We start from the raw sequence: 17,884 nt of genomic DNA, 5'->3' as shown, positions 1-17,884 counted from the left end.
AGTTTCTCAAAGGCCTATGGAAATGTCTGTAACTGAAAACAAAGAAGAGTTGCCTCCAAAAATGGCCACAAAATCAATATTGTCAGCTGTTTAATTAAATGTACACAAATGTGATGGTAGGTCATCTCCATTTAACTGGTAAACTTGGTAATCATAGCAATTCAATGTATAGGTATCTTGAAAACATACTGCTGTACACACAACTTTTGCACATAAATGTTACTCTTGATACCAGATATTTTTCTATAAATACAAGGTGTTTTGTGGCCTAAGTTTTAATATTCTCTCTTATTATGTATGATCATGTATATATGATCAAGTCATATATGATCTGCTGTCTGCAAGTTGGAGAACCAGAAAAACTATGGGTATAGGTCATAGGACTGAGAACTGGAGAAATAATGATGTAGATTTCAGTCCAGGTTTGAAGGCATGAGAACAAGAAGCTGCAAACGCAGGGAAAGAACAATGTCCCATTTTAAGCAGTCAGGACAAGAAAGAGGGAAAATCCATTCTTTTTTCACCTTTTGGTTCTATCCAGGCCCTCAAAAGAATAGAAACAAAATGGATGGCCATTGAATGATGCATTGAGGTAAGACTTTAGTGCATCAAATGCTCTATTAGTCCGTTTTCACACTGCTATAAAGAACTTCCCTGAGACTGGGTAATTGATAAAGAAAAGAGGTTTAATTGACTCATAGTTCTGCAAGGCTGAGGAGGCCTCAGGAAACTTAACAATCATGGTAGAAGGGGAAGCAGGCGCCTTTGTCACAAGGCAGCAGGAGAGACAGAAGTATGTGTAGGAGGAAATGTCAAGGAATTATAAAACCATCAGATCTTGTTAGAACTCAGTATCATGAGAACAGCATGGGCAAAGCCGCTCCATGATCCCATCACCTTCCACTGGGCCCCACCCTCAACACATGAGGATCTGAAATTATCTCAATTTCAGATGAGATTTGAATGGGGACACAGAGCCAAACCATATCAAATGCTGAATAAATTGGTGGAAAACAATTCTTTTCAATTAAGCTGGATAATTTACTGACAAGACGACCATAAGGTAAAACTTGAACACTCACAGAATGGGTCCGTGACATTATTCTCAGTGCTATAAGGCTTGTATTCACCTTGGAGTGGCAGAGAATGAGGGTCTTTTTATGATTCTGAATAGTTTGACAGCTACTAGATGTTGCTTGTTAAATAAAACTTGACTTCTAGGGATGAGATCTATTAGCTGTATTTTCTTGACATGGCTACTGGGGCTGTGGCTGTTCATCCATTAGTTATTTGTCACATGGATGAAAAGTTATATTCCTAGCACAGTTGTTGCGACTTTCTCCACAGTGGTGTATGACCCTATCACATCTGCATGCAGCTCCTGTTTCAATACCAAGTTGATATATGTTGCTGTTGCTTTTTGGAAGCATCTGGTCAATGTTTTCTACTAAACTATTTCTTAAAAACTGGTGGGAAGAAATAAAGCCTCATTCCATTCCCTTCTTGTCCAACTCCATGGAAAACACAGTAACCTACTATTTGTTCTGAAACACCTGCTGGTAAATTTAATCAGTGTATTAAAAGCTGAGCTACCCCTCTATTTCTTTTAAAACAACTCAGTCCACTTTTCTGAGCACATTTGATTGAAATCTATAATTTGCTTTGCCATAGTTTTGTGTGTAGAGTTGATACTGTACTGATATATCAGTATAACATGCCTTGCTAATGTGCAGACTTGATGTATTTGTACTAATTGGTTTTGGTTTTTGTTTTCCAGCTGGGACAACATATATCTTTAGCAAAGGTGGTGGACAAATCACGTATAAGTGGCCTCCTAATGACCGACCCAGTACACGAGCAGACAGACTGGCCATAGGGTTTAGCACTGTTCAGAAAGAAGCTGTATTGGTGAGAGTGGACAGTTCTTCAGGCTTGGGTGACTACCTAGAACTGCATATAGTAAGTACTTTTTGAATAAGACTCAGCTTTTACTTTTTACTGTTAACTTTTTGTAAAGAATTTATAATTTTGCCTCTTGGATGCTTCCTTCCCCCAGAAACCAGTACTTTGTTATAGAAAATATGAATACAATCTAGAGGAAATAGGACCACATACCTGTTGCTGTTGTTAATCACGTTCTTTGCAATGCAAACTTTTTTTTTTTTTTTTTGGAGTGTGAATTCCATTAATTCTGTGTTCAAAATAATTTTTAAAATATTTTTGGAGTGATTTTAGTGTCTTTAGGCAGACTTGCCAAATGAATAAAATAAGTTATTGCCTAGGAGGAGATACCATACCATCTGGCTGGAAGCAGGAGGTTGTAATACTGGTGACATGCAAAGATCTGGATTCTGTCTTTATTTCTTTGCTCACTAGAGAAAGTACTTATCTGAAGCTACATGAAATAAAAGGAAGGAAAAGATACTTTAAGGATATTTGGGGATGTGAAAGAAGATGGCAAAAAGATTGTTTCTGTGCCATTTTGTACTTATTTTGATACATAAGTGTCAGGAAAATATATTTTGATTCATAATTACCACTTACATCCTGAGCCCATTCTCTTTTCTCTAAGTTGTGAGCCTCCCACAGTGATTTACTCAGCATATAATAGATGGCAAAGAGTAGTCATAAATGAAAAGCTTCATTTTCCTTTGAAAGTTGCCATAATTAACTTTAGGGTTCAGGGACCTCTCTTCTTTCTCTGCATTTTAAAAGTTATTAATGAATATGGTTGCAACTCTTTAAATCTTCATTTTCTCACATTATTTGTAAAGAAGCACAGTGTCTTTTACTGTTAAGATGTATTAATATTTTATTGATATATCCAAAAAATCATAGTGTGTCACTCATTCAAAAACTTTTCTAAAGGGTTCTTATTATCATAGTTCTTGGTCTAAAATATATATTTTAGAAGATTTCAGAAGAAGCATGTAAGTCTCCCCATCCTCTTTTTCATCCTTGAGATTCAGTTTATTTCACATGCATTAAGCAACCATGGAAGCTTGTTCTATTTTGTTCTGTCTATCCCTATAAGTTCTCCTTCTATCAGTACTCATGCTCCAAAGGACATTTGACTAGTTCATCATGTTCTTTCCTGTTAGAATGTGGCCATTGGGTACTAGTTCTAAAATAATTAAGAAAAACATGAAACACCAAAGTCATTAGCACAAACTTTTACAAGTTGTTAATTCTCTGTTTTTATTAACCTGTTTTCTTAATCTTAATTTTGTCTTAGAATTCTGGAATTTCCAATAAGGTGTGTAGGAGTTTACACTGACCACAAGGGCTGAATTCATTGGTAAGCTTGAAAAACACAACAAAACCCCTCAGCACAGCCATTATTGAACCATAGTAAAATTTCAATTTAAAATGTAGTTGTCAAAAGGGGAACCCTGGAAAGGTAATTTCAGGTGCCTTTTAGCAAATTTATAACAATCAAAATTAAGAGCGTCTGGATTTTTATGGCATCATAAATAAATGATCAGTTAAGATACATTTTACTAGTACAGTAAGGAATCTTGCTGTTTAGAGCAATCTCAACTTTCAAAATGTATGTGCTCAGTTCTGATTTAAGAGCTTTGCTACTTCAAAAAGTAAATAAATAAAAATGAAAACAAGAGTCTTTTCCTTCTAAAAGAAATTACTTATTGATCCATAACCAATTACACTTTTACTCTGAGAAAAGGTTCTACAATGATCACTCTCAAGTCACAAGGGGCTATGTTATTGAATTACTCAAACCACTGTTGTTTATTTTATGGTCAAAAAGTTTTAGACTACAAAAATAGGTATTTCTTTCCAGTGCTGGTCAAATGTGGTCTCAGGGTCCTATCATAAGTAAATAATTGACTTTCTCAGCATTCATTCTAGCACAGTACCCTCCATATCTCCTTTACCAGCCATGGAGTTCTGATAGCTGCACTGTGAAGGCCTTCTTCTTTCTGAATCTCCTCTCTTGGTCTTGCCTGGTCATTCTCTTTGGATTCAGTGCATGTCTCTACACACCCTTTCTCTTGAACTTGATATCTTCAAAATCTCCCTTGCTGGTAAACCATGTCCTCCTGGGCTTCCCAAATACTGTTGTGTGTCAGCCCTACCCACTCCTTATCAACTAATGGGACTCAATCTTAGTTCAAATCCGGTCAAATAAAATTTTCTTTCTCCCATTGCCTAGAAGAGGTGATTAGACATTAGAGACTCAACAAATCTTTTATGTAGAGATAAGTCACTTCTTTCCATGTTGTTGTTGTTGTTGTTGAGATGAAGTTTCACTCTTGTTGCCCAAGCTGGAGTACAATGGCACAATCTCAGCTCACTGCAACCTCCGCCTCCCGGGTTCAAGATATTCTCCTGCCTCAGCCTCTGGAACATCTGAGATTACAGGTGCCCACCACCATGCCCAGCTAATTTTTGTATATGTAGTAGAGATGGGGTTTCACCATGTTGACCAGGCTAGTCTTGAACTTCTGACCTCAGGTGATCCACCCGCCTCTGCCTCCCAAAGTGCTGGGATTACAGGCATAAGCCACCATGCCTGGCCTTTTTCCATGTTTTAAACATATAATCAAAATGAACACAAGACCAGTGGTTTTCTTTTTACTACCTAAGTTTACCTCCAGCTCTTTCCCAAAACGTTGGGCGCATGGAATAATAAAAGAAAGAGGAAATAGAAATTAAAAGAAAAAAGGAAAACCAGACAAGAAGCAAGAAGGAAGGAAGGAAAGAAAGAAGAAAGTACGAAATACAGGGAGGGAAGAAAGGAACAAAGAAAGTGCAAAGGGACACAAGATAATGCCTGTGGGTGATAGAAACAGAACTGTTCTTAATATTTAGATTTGAGAATATTCAAAGTCTATTTTATCAAATTATTTAGGTATCTTTGAGTCCATTTTGGTTTTCCCAAATAAATTGTTCTACTTCTTTCATGATTGAAATTTAAAAGGAAAGAGAAGATTTATAAATTCTAGATTATTGCTGTATGATTTAGGTTTGTGAATATAACTGACTTAGAAATAAACCTAATTGGTGCTATACTATCGATGATACATTTTTATCTGTAAAAGTTAGACCTATTCATTATCCCTTAAACTGCAAGGAAAATTTGTGTGTAAGCCTTCAAAGTCAGCAAAGTATAAACTATGTACTGATTAGATTGAAAAGTCTTATTTTCATCCTTATTTGATAGAGTGAGCCAATAAATCAGAAAGTTGATTGCATTCATTAAGACATGCTCCATCATTGCTGAAATATAGAATGCTATTTCAATTAGATAATTTAAAAAATCTGATTGGCATATAATTTTAATGAAGGTTTGAATATTTGACATGGTTTATCATCCGATTTTTCAGAATAAAAATGTTGGATTTTTAGAAATTTTGATTTACTGTACTCTTAAAAACATAACAACTTGGAATAAAATGATTTTTGAATTAGGTGGCCCAGTTTGACAGATTTTTTTTTGTCATATTAATATTAATGCTACCACTGTTAACCTCAAAGTCATATAATATTACTATTGAAATTGTTAAGGTTTTATGAAGGGGTGAGGGGAAGATAAGACATGAAGTGAAGAGCAATTAATTAGTATAGTACCTAGAATATGAGTGCTCAATAAATATTTTCTGAAAGAATTTAATAGCTTTATTGAATTATACATTGAAAATACTGTGGCTTAGGACGAGTGTAGATCTTCAATTATTTAACAGGTCAAGTAAAGTGACAGACATTTTAATTTCTATATAACTCTGAGAAAGTCCTCCAGCTTCCTGATTACAATACAGAAAAATTATAGAACTTGATATAAGCAGCCGTATTATTGAGAAGCTTCAAATCTTAAAGGATGTTTTCAGAAATCTTCAACTAAGAATTTATTATGGAGATTTGTGGTTTAAAGAAAGTCTATGGTGAAATTTTAGTTGGATGAATGATTGTTTTTTGTTAATAATTGCCTTATTTATTGTAGTTCACTTTTATCATGAATTATTCTCTAATTATTTTATATTTGTCCATTATTTACAAATATAAATACATTTTCTGATGGCAGAGAACATGATTTATAATAATGGTGATGATTAATAAGAAAAATAGCTGGGCATAGTAGCTCACGCCTGTAATCCCAGCACTTTGGGAGACTGAGGATGGCGGATCACAAGGTCAAGAGGTGGAGACCATCCTGGCCAACATGATGAAACCCCATCTCTAGCAAAAATACAAAAATTAGCTGGGCATGGTGGTGCACGCCTGTATTCCCAGCTACTTGGGAGGCTGGGGCAGGAGAATCACTTCAACCCGGGAGGTGGAGATTGCAGTAAGCCGAGATCATGCCACTGCACTCCAACCTGGTGACAGAGCGACACTCTGTCACAAAAAAAAAAAAAAAAGAAAGAAAGAAATGAAATGAAAAAGAGAAAAGAAAACAATACAGGAATATGACTTTTCATCTTTTACTTCAGTACATGCTAGAAGCCTCTCCAGAAATATTTATTTAGCACCTAATATGACCCAGACCTATGTTAGGCTCTGTGGATACAAAAATAAATGAACTGGCTGTTTAGTAACTACCTCAGTAAATATTTGTTGGATGAATGAATGAACAAGCTAGCTGAGTTCCAGTTAACTTAGATGATTTATAGTAAACATTTGGTCCCCAAGTGACTGGTATTTCTTGGTATTTTTCTGTCTTGGTATTTTTTCATCTCTTTTCCTTACAGTTTTAACTTTCTTATTTGTATAGCATTTGTATGGACAGTTAACAAATAATAGATTATTAAGATAAAGCATATAAAGAAATGACTTGCAAACGGTGAAGTGTTACACAAGACATGTTTAAGTTACTGATGTGTGAGGATTATTTAACTGATAATGACTTAAATAAATTCTTAGAAGCAATAAGCAAAAGTTGAGCTCAAGTTTTTATATTTTATGAGATGTATCTAGAAATTTTACCAATGTTGTCACTTCTAGAGAAACCCCTTCATATATCAGTTTAGTGATGTCAATTGGAAATTATTTAATGCCTCTCTGACAAAAGAAAGTTACTATAAATGTGGATGCATTCACTACCACAAATATTAACATGTGTATTTGTTCTGACCAGAGGAAATGTCATTGAGGGTGGAGGAGAGGATGAGTGAAGAGTGTTTTTTGAAATCCTTTCATCTTGGGAGCATAAAAGAGCATTGCAAATTTGATGAGTGAGTTGTTGCACGTATTTGCCTTAAGTGTTGCTTCTTTGTACTTTGCTGGGCCGGAAGCCTTATTTTGAAACCAAGCTCTTAATTGATTTTGATTTGGAAATATGCCTTTTGATCATTGGTTTTAGTGTAGACTGGAAACAGTGTATTTATAGTAAATATTACATGTCTCAAAATAACACCAATATTGGTGACGTGTCAAGTCTTTCTCATCTTACTCTGCTTCTCTCTATTATACATTATTTATCTTACTGCTCTATTAAGATTTGATTCAGAAATGTATTTTTAAAGTCAGTAATTTTATGTAGATGCACACCTATATCAACAAAGTAAACCTAATTATTTCCCCTCAGGCTTTTCTTGAATTGAAATTATGTTCCATCTGAAATGCTGTTTCTAACCAACAGATTCACTGATTTTATAGAAGTTTCACTTTGCCATACAGTATTCAGATTCAATTCTGTAAATTGTATGGAGTATATATATTGCTTGGTTTTGCTTTCCTAGTTCTTTTACATTCATTTATTTATTTTTTGTATTCCCATATCATGAGATAGCTTTCCTAATTCTTATATGAATTAGAGAACATGTGGCCTATTTGACTAGAATTTCCAAAGATGGATTAAATAATGCCTTTTCACCATGTGTTGTAAAATTACTGTCCAAACTTCTGAGGTGTAAAAGTCATTTTGGGGGAAAATGTGAGAAATGATGGTCACATTTCTGTTGGCTTAAGTGCTAAATAGTTTATTATGTGTGGTGTAGGAGAGGCAAATGAATCAATGCAGATTCCTGCCTTCATCCTTTTCCCCCGAAAGTTAATTCAATTTCTCAACTTCTAATTACTGATCATCATCTTTAGTGTGTCATTTAGTCTCTATGTTTTTGGTTTCTAGAATTCTAGAGTTATTTCCTCATCTGTAATTCTATTGCTGGGAAATTTAAGAAATGAGAACAAAACAGCTATTTCTAGCTTCTTCTCAGTTCATATACTTACCACTTAGAGGCTTGTACTGCTGCCTCACCTTCTCAGCTATCCTTCTGTCTCCATTCGGAGTACTTTTCTATCCATTTTAGATACTTATGGCAGGTTAATTTGCTAATCTGGTTCTTTGATCATGTTATTCCTTTGTTAAAACACATTGATGCCTCCACAATTATATATAGGTAAAGGCAAATTCTGTACCTAAAATATAATGTCCTCAGCATATTAATCTCTTTCCCTTTTCATGTCCATTTTTCACATTTTTCTACTTATCTTTCAACTCCAGTGAAACGTATTAACTTTTTTGAAAAATGAGCTTCTTGTCATCTCTCTATTTCTAATTCCTGTTCAAAAGATTTCTTCCCATTCTCTCTCACTATACAGATTCGACTCAGTCATTGGACAGTTTTTTTTTTTTTTTTTTTTTTCAAATCGTGAGTGTTTTCAGGGTTGGTCGTGGATCTTTTCACCTCCTAAGCTAGCAGAAAGAAGTTAGGTCTTGGGAATCTCTTTGGAAGAGTTGCAGAAACAATTCCTAGGGCATTACCTAGCTGGAGAAAATCATGTCCATTGATTCTGCTCCATCCTGTCATCACTACTCCTTTGGACCCACTGCTTTGTGGTGGGCCCCAGGCTATTTTACAGAATGGCTTCAAATCTATTCTAAGTTAGCCAGTGATGAGCGGCTTTAGCAAACCCTGTTTCTGATGCCAAGCTGTCAAAACAAGGAACTTCTTGTTGAATTCTTTCTGACTACTGACTATACCTCAATTTCTTCTATAGCTACTAACTATTTTTCAAAAGCATACCTTCAAGAAACATTTTAGGCAAAATAAACACATTATTATTGATCACCTATAATGCAATTTATAATGTATGTGATTAGTTGCTGTGTAACCAATTTCTCCATAATTTAGAAGCTTAAAAGGGCAAACATTTATAATCTTATACCGGCTTAGGAATCCAGGAGCATCTTAGTTAGGTTATTATGGAATTTTCAAGAGAAGTAATGGTGAAGAACTCCTGTACTTAGAATATATCCAATGTGTTCACTCTTATGATCCAGACCGACTCTATGTGTCTCGGGAAGAAATGATGAGCAACAATTTAAACTATATGCAAGCACGTTATTAAGGAGGCTTTGCAGAACTCTAAACACAATATAGATTGATGAAAGAAAAAACGAAACAAAGACATTGTTGAGGGTTAAGAACTAGTTTGGGGAATACATACTGAATGTGGGTCATTTGCCACAATTATCAGGAAAATTACTTTTATTACACACACAAAAAAAACCCCACTGTAAGCCATAAGCAAAATGCATGGCAGCAGTGATTAAAAAATAGAAACAGCATGGCAAATATGTCAGCCAAACACCAGAAAACAAGATGATGGTGACTCTATGGCATTAGAATCCTATTAATGCTGATGCTGGCCCACTCTAGACATGGGCAAGTTTATTTAAACAATGGAAGGAAATAATCTAGGTGCATATATAGGGGGTACTCAAGTTAATAGTAGACATAAATAATACAAATTGTAAATCAGAATCAGAGGACTAGACATAACTTTTATGGGGTCTGAGAAAATTCTTTTGATGAAAACAATTTGTGATGTCTCTAGGAGTTACTCTAGGAGATGGTGTGCTAGACTCGAACTACGGATTATTATATCGACAACACAGAGGAGGCCTCGCCCCTCATCAAAACAAACTGGATAACTGTCTAACCTTTTTGCCAATAAAGCATAGCACTGAATGGGGGACGTTCAACTGCCCTGGAAGATCACACTGTAACTAGGCTTCTAAGGAAATGCTTTAATGGTGGCCTCTTCCTGTGAGGAAAAAGTGCTTTCTCCTGGAATTTTATCTCTTAAATCCTTCGTGCCCAATAAAGAATGGAAATTTATGATTGACAGGCAAAAAAAAGTTTGGTGAAAGATCAAACTTAATTGATTAGTAAGGCTTTTGGCCTGTGAAAAAGGCTATCTTCACATCTTCACATACTTAAAATTGTCCTCTGACTTTTAGCTATCAAATAAGTGCCTACTGCTCACTCCCAAAGACACATCTCCATCCCAGGCTTCTCTCACTACCATACTAATACTTCCACCTGCTTACTCAGCATCTCTACCTGGGTGTCTCATAGGCATCTGAAACTTAACCACATTAACAACTGAACTCATCATCTCCTAACCATACCCTCATCTACACAATCACAGCTAAATCCTTGACGTCTTTTACTCCGTGCTTGCCTTTGCAATCTAATCAGTTTGTCAGCAAATTACTAACATGTCTCTCAACCCATACCAGCCAACAGAAATATATGAGCCGTGTTTGTAATTTTAAATTTTCTACTACTCATATAAAAGGAAAAAAAGATGAAATTGATTTTACTAAATGCAATTAACTTTGAGAGTATATTTTAACTCAATATGCACAGAATATTATTTTAATATATAAATGATATAAATTACTAATATGTTTTCTATTGTCTTTTCATAATCAGCTTTTGAAATTCAATGTGTGTTTTACACTTAACAACACCTCTCATTTCAGAATCTAAATTTTCCATCAGAAGCATTTTATATTTTATTATATCTAGCAGTTGTAAAAGTAGATTCACATACTCAAGTTATTTTAAACATACTTAAAAGTTTGAGTATCTTTTAAACTTACATCAAACTTGATTAAAATTAAATACATTTTAAAATTCAGTTCCTTGGTCACATTAGCCATATTTCAAATGCTCAGCATATGGCTAATGGCTTGTCTATTGAACAGCAGTTTTAGAATGTATCTACTTGCTTTTTATTCCACTATTATCGCCTTAGTTTAATGACCTCTTCTTGAACTGTTGCAATAGCCTTCTAACTAATCTCTCTGCCTCCAGCATCTTCCCTTTCTAGTCCATCCTCTGCACTGCTACCAGAATGATTGTTATAAAATAAAATTGTGGTATTTCAACCTCTGACTTCAAATGTTTAGTTACAGTGGCTCTCAACGTCTTTTAGTTCAAGACATACCTGGCTGATAATATTCACCCACTTTCAGCAGTAATTTTGCTCACTTATGGGCTGCTCATTAGTGGAAAAAAAAAAGTACAAATCCTGGTACTCTATCAGTCCTTTCATCCATTTTCTCCCACGGCTCTGTAAGGGTGTGTTTCACCTCTCACCTGGTAGCGAGGCTGGTCAGAAATGGGCATGGGCTCCCTGTTCAGGCTGTCAATTTGAAACCTGTTCATAGCATTCTTTAAGCATTTTTCCCAATGCTTATTTAATAGCATATGAAGAGAAACTAATTTTTATTTATTAAAATTTAGACACAAACACTTAGTAATTTACTTCTCCAGGACAAAGCGAAGTCAAATATCTGGAAAAAATTGGCAAAATGACAACAACAACAACAACAACAAACTTCCTTTTTTTTTTTTTTTTGGTAGTCTTTGTGCACTCTTCCATTTTTTGTTGGCAATTTTATGAAGCAGACAGAATTTGGAATTAGGTTAAAGTATTTAAACTTTGATGGCAAATGCTCATCCATACTGAACAGCATGATGCCTAGTAGCAAGTGTTATGAAAGCAGGGAATTTTATCTATTTCGTGCACTTTAGTATTCCTAGAGCCCAGCATGAGCCTAGAATTTAGCAAGTGAACAATCAGTATTTGTTGAAATAATCTTTGGATTCTAGAAGTTCTACCAACTTAAACTGTCTATGTGTATTCTGAAAACGTTCAATGGCAATAGATCGGTGCTGCTCAGGTTAAGGGTAATATCAGAAGCCAGTTTATATTAAATGTGTTTTGGGTAGGTTAGAGGTACACATATGAGCTAACTATCAGCATGTTTCCAATTTATGTGTTACCTATTTATAGATTGGTATCTTGAAGCAAGAGTCTAGTTCTGATAGTGAACCGGTGGCCTACTGCAAATACTTCAAAGGAATGTGTGCACACATTCCTCTAATGTATGCACAATCTAGGCTTATTTTCCAGCCTCATCTTCAGCTATCCACACTGTACCTCACACATATTCACTCTTTAATACATGTTTTTAACAAAACTTCCTCTTCCTCCTCCTCTTCCTCCTCCTCCTTCTTTCTCTTCTACCTCCTTTACTTCTTCTAAGTGCTAAGCACTTTTCACTAGAAATACAGAGTCAGATGTGGCATGGCTTCTGACCTCAAGTACCGTATAATTTAATACATAATCTTTATTCTACTGGCACGTTAGCCACAGAAAATAGGCTGATATTTCAAATCCTCACAGTGTAAAAGCACACTTAATTAGTTTTTAAACTATGAAGCAGTGTACAAGCGTGGCTTTTATAAAAGCAACCAACAATCTCACAACTGTTGTAAGTTTACATATGTAAGTCCATCTAATATACATTAAAACTTCAAAAGAAAAAAATATACTCATGAAGTTAAAGAAGAGATGAAGGTCAAACAGCTAGTGAGCTGCAAAACCAATACTGAACTGAGTCAATCTGACTCCTAAATCCCTGTGCTTAACCAGTGTGCCTTCTGTGATGCAGGTGAGAGTTCAGGAGACAATCCCTCATCAGGCTGAACCGGATAATTCTGCCTTTTTGTCTGTGTAATGAAGTTTTATGAAGTTAAACAACCCTACCCTTTAGTATGCCACATATTGCATAAATTATGGAGCATTTCAGATATCTGCTACGTAAACCATTTTCTCTAGTTAAATAAATACGGGAAGTTATCTGACTGGCCAGTTACCCCAAAGATTTTGTGGTTAGCTAGCTAGTGTTTGCAACTAGTTTAATTTGTATGTTTGGGGCATAAATAATTTTAAAGGCCGAGAAACACAGTTTTAATAAATGTACAAATAATGAGAGTCAGCAAAAAGAGACCTCCAGAGTGCCTCTGTTCATATCTGTTCCTTTCTTTGAAGTACTCCTACTTCCTCTTATTCCTACCTGTCCTTCTCTTTTTCCTAATCTGGTGCTTTTTTATTCATCTTTGAGGCCTGGATTATATATTTTGTATATTTGTGAAACCTTCCTTTGTCCCCTAGGGCAAGACTAATTATGCCCTTCTTGGTACTATTGTAGTACTTTGTTCTTAATCCTATTGTGTTACTTACTGTAGTTATAACTATGTCTTTATATGTCCTTAGAGCCCATTAAATTGTAAACTCTTCAAGGTCACTGACAAGGTATAATACTATGTATCTTTACATGTCTGTATTTTCAGACTCTAGCATGATGCTTACTAGATGCATGGTAATGGTTTACAGAGGAAGGAATGCACACCTGAGTGAATGGAGAAATAAGTGAACTCCTGCTGCTTTACTTTTGGCTGTGGCCTCTCTTTCCCTCCTGCTGGTAGTTTTCCATTGTCATGCAGGCGCTCACTCCAGAACTGCTCTCCTTGGAGCTTAGTATGAAGTACAGTCCCAAAGGATAATGGTGAAAGCATGTGATGTTCTACTGGGACTTCCCATTTGCAACCTCCTGAGGCAAACAAAAGTCAGAGGCCTGAGGGCTGAGGCCTGTCATGAAATGGATTCATTTTTCCTGTGCTATTTTCTTATGAAAGGAAGACTTTTCTTTTGTTAATGGCTAGCTCCACCTTCAGGTTCAAATACTACACACAAGTGATCATTTCTCTGAGTCTAGTTATGCTTCTTGTCTGCTGTCTGTATCATTTTTATTTCTAATATCTACATAAAAGTATATGTAATTTATTTCCCTGCATCCTGACTTGATGAGAGGAGATGAATCCACTAGGAGAATGAAAACAAACAAAACTGTCCTGTAGTAATCCTCCCTAATTGATGAGGAATGTAGAGATGATCAATCTCCACTACCCTGGCAGTTTAACCATTCTCTCTCTCTCTCTCTCTCTCTCTCTCTCTCTCATCTCCTGCTGTGCCAACCTCTAACACTTGGCTTAACTGATGGAGGTAAAATTAGTTCTCCATTTATTGAGTTTTTAAAAGTTATTTTAGTTAATATATATTAAATGCTTGGAAGTACTGTCAGTGAATCATCTGAAGTAGAGTTAAATTCCTCCTCTGAAATCATGCTTACCCTATTATTTGGCTTAGTCAGAAGAACAGTAACGAAACAATACTATTTAGCATGCACTGAGTGCTTACTATGGAACACACACTGATCTAAACATTTAGCATCAAATTATATTTTATTAAATATTCACAATAATTCATTGAGATATGAATTTTATCTCAGTTTTACCAGTGAGCAAACTGCATTATAAATAAATTGACCAAAGTCTCACAAATAGTAAATAACTGCCTGTATTTGAACCAGTTGTATATGACTTCAAAGCTTCATTTTTCTTTAGTACAAAGGAAAATTTCAGGCTGGTCCAGCAACTTTTGCAAATGATTATAAAATCCCAACTATCAATGTGAAACCAATGAGTCTTTGTAGTGTATTGTTTCATGATATTCCTTAAACATGGAATTCCAGAGATTCTGTGACCCTCTATGTGAATGCACTAAATAACAACAAAGTGTCATGACATAGCACATAATATTTTCTATTTAAGTCTCTTAATGAGTACAATTATAGATATCTTTGCAATTTTGTGAGTTTTGCCTAAATGTAGAACTAAACTAATACTGCTAGGAGGGTATTGGCCTTATGTGTGATGAATATGAAAGTAACCCACATTGCTCTGGAAACTCTCGTTGGAGCCATGAGTTTCAGCCTTCACCACATTCTAAAGCTAACACATAAAGCCTCAATGACTTGACCTACTTGTCTCTCCACCACACCCCCAAACTAAAGGCAGGGAGAGTCTCTGTGTACTTAAGTATGTAAATGAGGTGAGAGAAAGGGAAGTTGTCTGTTGCTTGTAGCTCTTGCTGATTGAACATTTTCCCGACAGAGGTGTTCAAAGGAAAACTATGTCATCTGTTCATTATTGTTAGTTAGGAATAAAATCAGGCTGTGGGGGCTCCAAATCCCATAGGGCATCAGCAGAGAAATAGTGTTGAAATTTCAGCCCTAATATGCAGAGTAAGGTCAAACAGCTACTCGTGTAGGCTCCAGAACTGTGTTCATTTGATCTTTAAAAAACAGGCATTGCAAAGATATTTCATGAGGTGGAAAGAAAAAGTTGTAAATTCTAGCTCCTCCTCCAAATGCCTAAATCAAGACTGATGGTTATTTGATTATTTGTAACTGGTCATTGTGAAGGGTGTTGGATAAATGCAGTGGCTGGGGATGTTTCTGGAATTTGAAAGTGCTATGTAGATATTGTTAATTGTTATGTGAGGAACATACTATAACCATCAACTCCATATGTAACTAGTTTTTCCTGAACTTTGTCCTTCTCAGTAGACTGTATTTCTATTATTTAACTGTTTTTGTTGTTGTTGTTGTTGTTTTTAATTTACTAACTTTTTGGTATCCTTCTAACCAGACAGACATAAACTAGATACAATAGACTAGTGAGGCATACTGTAGGGTCTGCAAGGCCTATAATATTTTATGACAGGCTGTTCAGAAGGAATTGAATTTTATTTGTTGCCTATGGATGAAAGTATTTACTTTTCAGAAAAGCCCATATTTTAAATAAATGTAATTTTTAAATCATAAAAATCTGTATGGAAAAATTTAAATACAGCAATGATGGGAGTAAAAAGTAAAAACTGCATACCACTTTTTTACTGTGGTATCTAAAACTCTAATCTTTAATCTTAAGCATATATATTCAATTTCTTTTTTGTATATAGTATATGTATAAATATTTGTGTATATGCTAACACACCTGAACATTCCTTAAAAAGATGAAATGTTATCATGTGGTACATACTATTATGCAAGTTGATTATTTTTATTTAGTATATTTTGCACATCTTTTCATTTTAGAGCATATGATCTCATATTTACCTCATAACATGCATCTGCTACAGTTTATTGACCCTAATGATGGGTATTTTAATTGTTTCAGCATTTTAAGTATTACAAATGGATAACATTTTAAAATCTTGTAAAAATATTGTTTCACATGTGTAAAAGCATATTTTTATGTTCAAATTCCTACAAGCTGAGCCGATGTATATATTGCTGAGTTGTCCTCTAAGAACATTGTACTATGGAACACTCCCACCAGCGGTATGTGAAGACGTCACAAACTGGAGTGTTTTCATATAAAAGCAAATTGGTCTCATTATTTCTTAAGAAACTGAGCTCCATAGAATGATTTTCTTTCTGGTGTATTTAATTTGAGTGTGTTCGCACTTTAATAATTACACTAGTGTAGAGGTGAAACCAATCCCCCTTTAACTTCAGTCACAAACTTTCTCCTATTCTGGCAGTAGGCCAAGGAGGTTGGATAACTATTTCATGAATCATATGCCTCTTTTCAGGAAAATGTGGCTTCACAATATTATGGGAAAAGCTAGGCAGGCAAGAGGTTAATATCCTCCTGGGTAGCAGTACTCATTTCAGAGTCTACCTCTGTGTTCTTCACTTTCTACACATTCCATAATTCTTAATTTTGCCTCTAGTCACTTCTTATTTCAATCATGCAGTCCCCAGGACTCGTGAACAGCCATGGAACGTGACAGGCTTTTAAATGTATTAATACTGTCAACATCATTGTACTTAATCTTAATATAACAAACAGAGTAACAACAGATGTACTCTGCTATTAAGTGTTTAGTAAGGCATACATGTCCTAGCTCTTGATAGACAATTTCAGTGACAAAATTCCTGAGCCTGAGCTCAGAGGGTGGATTATGTCAAGGGACTAACTCATATGTTCTGTGGCATTTGGTAATAGCCAATATTAAATTGAAAGGAAATGAGATGTTCAGTAGCAGTAAAAAGATGTACCTACTTGAGTTTTTCAAATTCTACATGTGATTATTTACTTCAGTCCTATTGCATCTATTGTGAGCTAAATCACAGTTAGAAGTCAGAACCACATTTAAAAATTAAAGAGCATTTTTGTAATTGCTGATTTTTAAAATGCTGCATAAATATAATTTAAGCATGTGAGATATAACCAAAATTTTAGTTTTTCATTGCACTTTTAAATTTTCCTTAAGGTGCTATAGTTTTACTAATACAGTGTAAAAATTAAAATATGTAGCTATAGAGTTTAATAGGCGCTGAGAATATTTGTTAATGCCATGGCTGTCTATATTATATTCACTAACAGATTTAATAGCTGAACAGATGCAGCTTGCTATGATAATGCATGGTACTGAGCAGCAGGCAGCCCCATTTGACAAGTTGGTTTTTATTTTATTTCTATATCCCCAAAACTTCTCTTATAATCCCAGATTTCAGTGTGTTTTGATTTGTTAGGCAGCAAACAGATAAGAGGGATTCGGGTCTTTGTTGTTTATTTGCAACAGGTTGTTTGACTTCAGGGTACAAAGGACATGAGATTCTAAAGTAAAATAACTGGATGAGACTGGGTAAGACACACAGCACAGATAACTATACACCAATACAGATAGATGTATCCAATACAAAATGAATAGAGGAGCACCTTCAAGGATGCTCTGCAGTATGGACATTGATAACACCAGATTAGTAAGAAAATTCTGCCAACTGTCTTCTCAGCATGCATCAGTTATACGGTGGGCAGGATATTTAATTTTAATTATTTGTGTACATGTCTTCTACTTGCCTTGCATAACTAACAATAACTTTTGCCAGCAGAGTGGCCAAGGGGAATTGGGGTTGTTTGGTGTT

The 17,884-nt window shown here is 35.2% G+C and overlaps 1 protein-coding gene across 21 annotated transcripts in view; it reads left to right on the top strand.

Moving 5' to 3' along the window:
• The window catches only part of NRXN1 (neurexin 1), a 1,127,593-nt gene that overhangs the window by 797,870 nt on the left and 311,839 nt on the right, over positions 1-17,884 (top strand). For all 21 annotated transcript variants that reach the window (XM_023223864.3, XM_023223881.2, XM_023223880.2 and 18 more), the window contains one exon: positions 1,778-1,959. In XM_023223864.3, coding sequence (XP_023079632.1) covers positions 1,778-1,959 — 182 coding nt within the window. The remainder of the gene's footprint in view (positions 1-1,777; positions 1,960-17,884) is intronic.

Source organism: Piliocolobus tephrosceles, chromosome 15 (assembly GCF_002776525.5).
Source record: "Piliocolobus tephrosceles isolate RC106 chromosome 15, ASM277652v3, whole genome shotgun sequence".
NCBI classification, from domain to species: Eukaryota; Metazoa; Chordata; class Mammalia; order Primates; family Cercopithecidae; genus Piliocolobus; species Piliocolobus tephrosceles.
The sequence above is the reverse complement of the archived record's forward strand: the minus strand, read 5'-3'. Positions and strand labels throughout refer to the sequence as shown.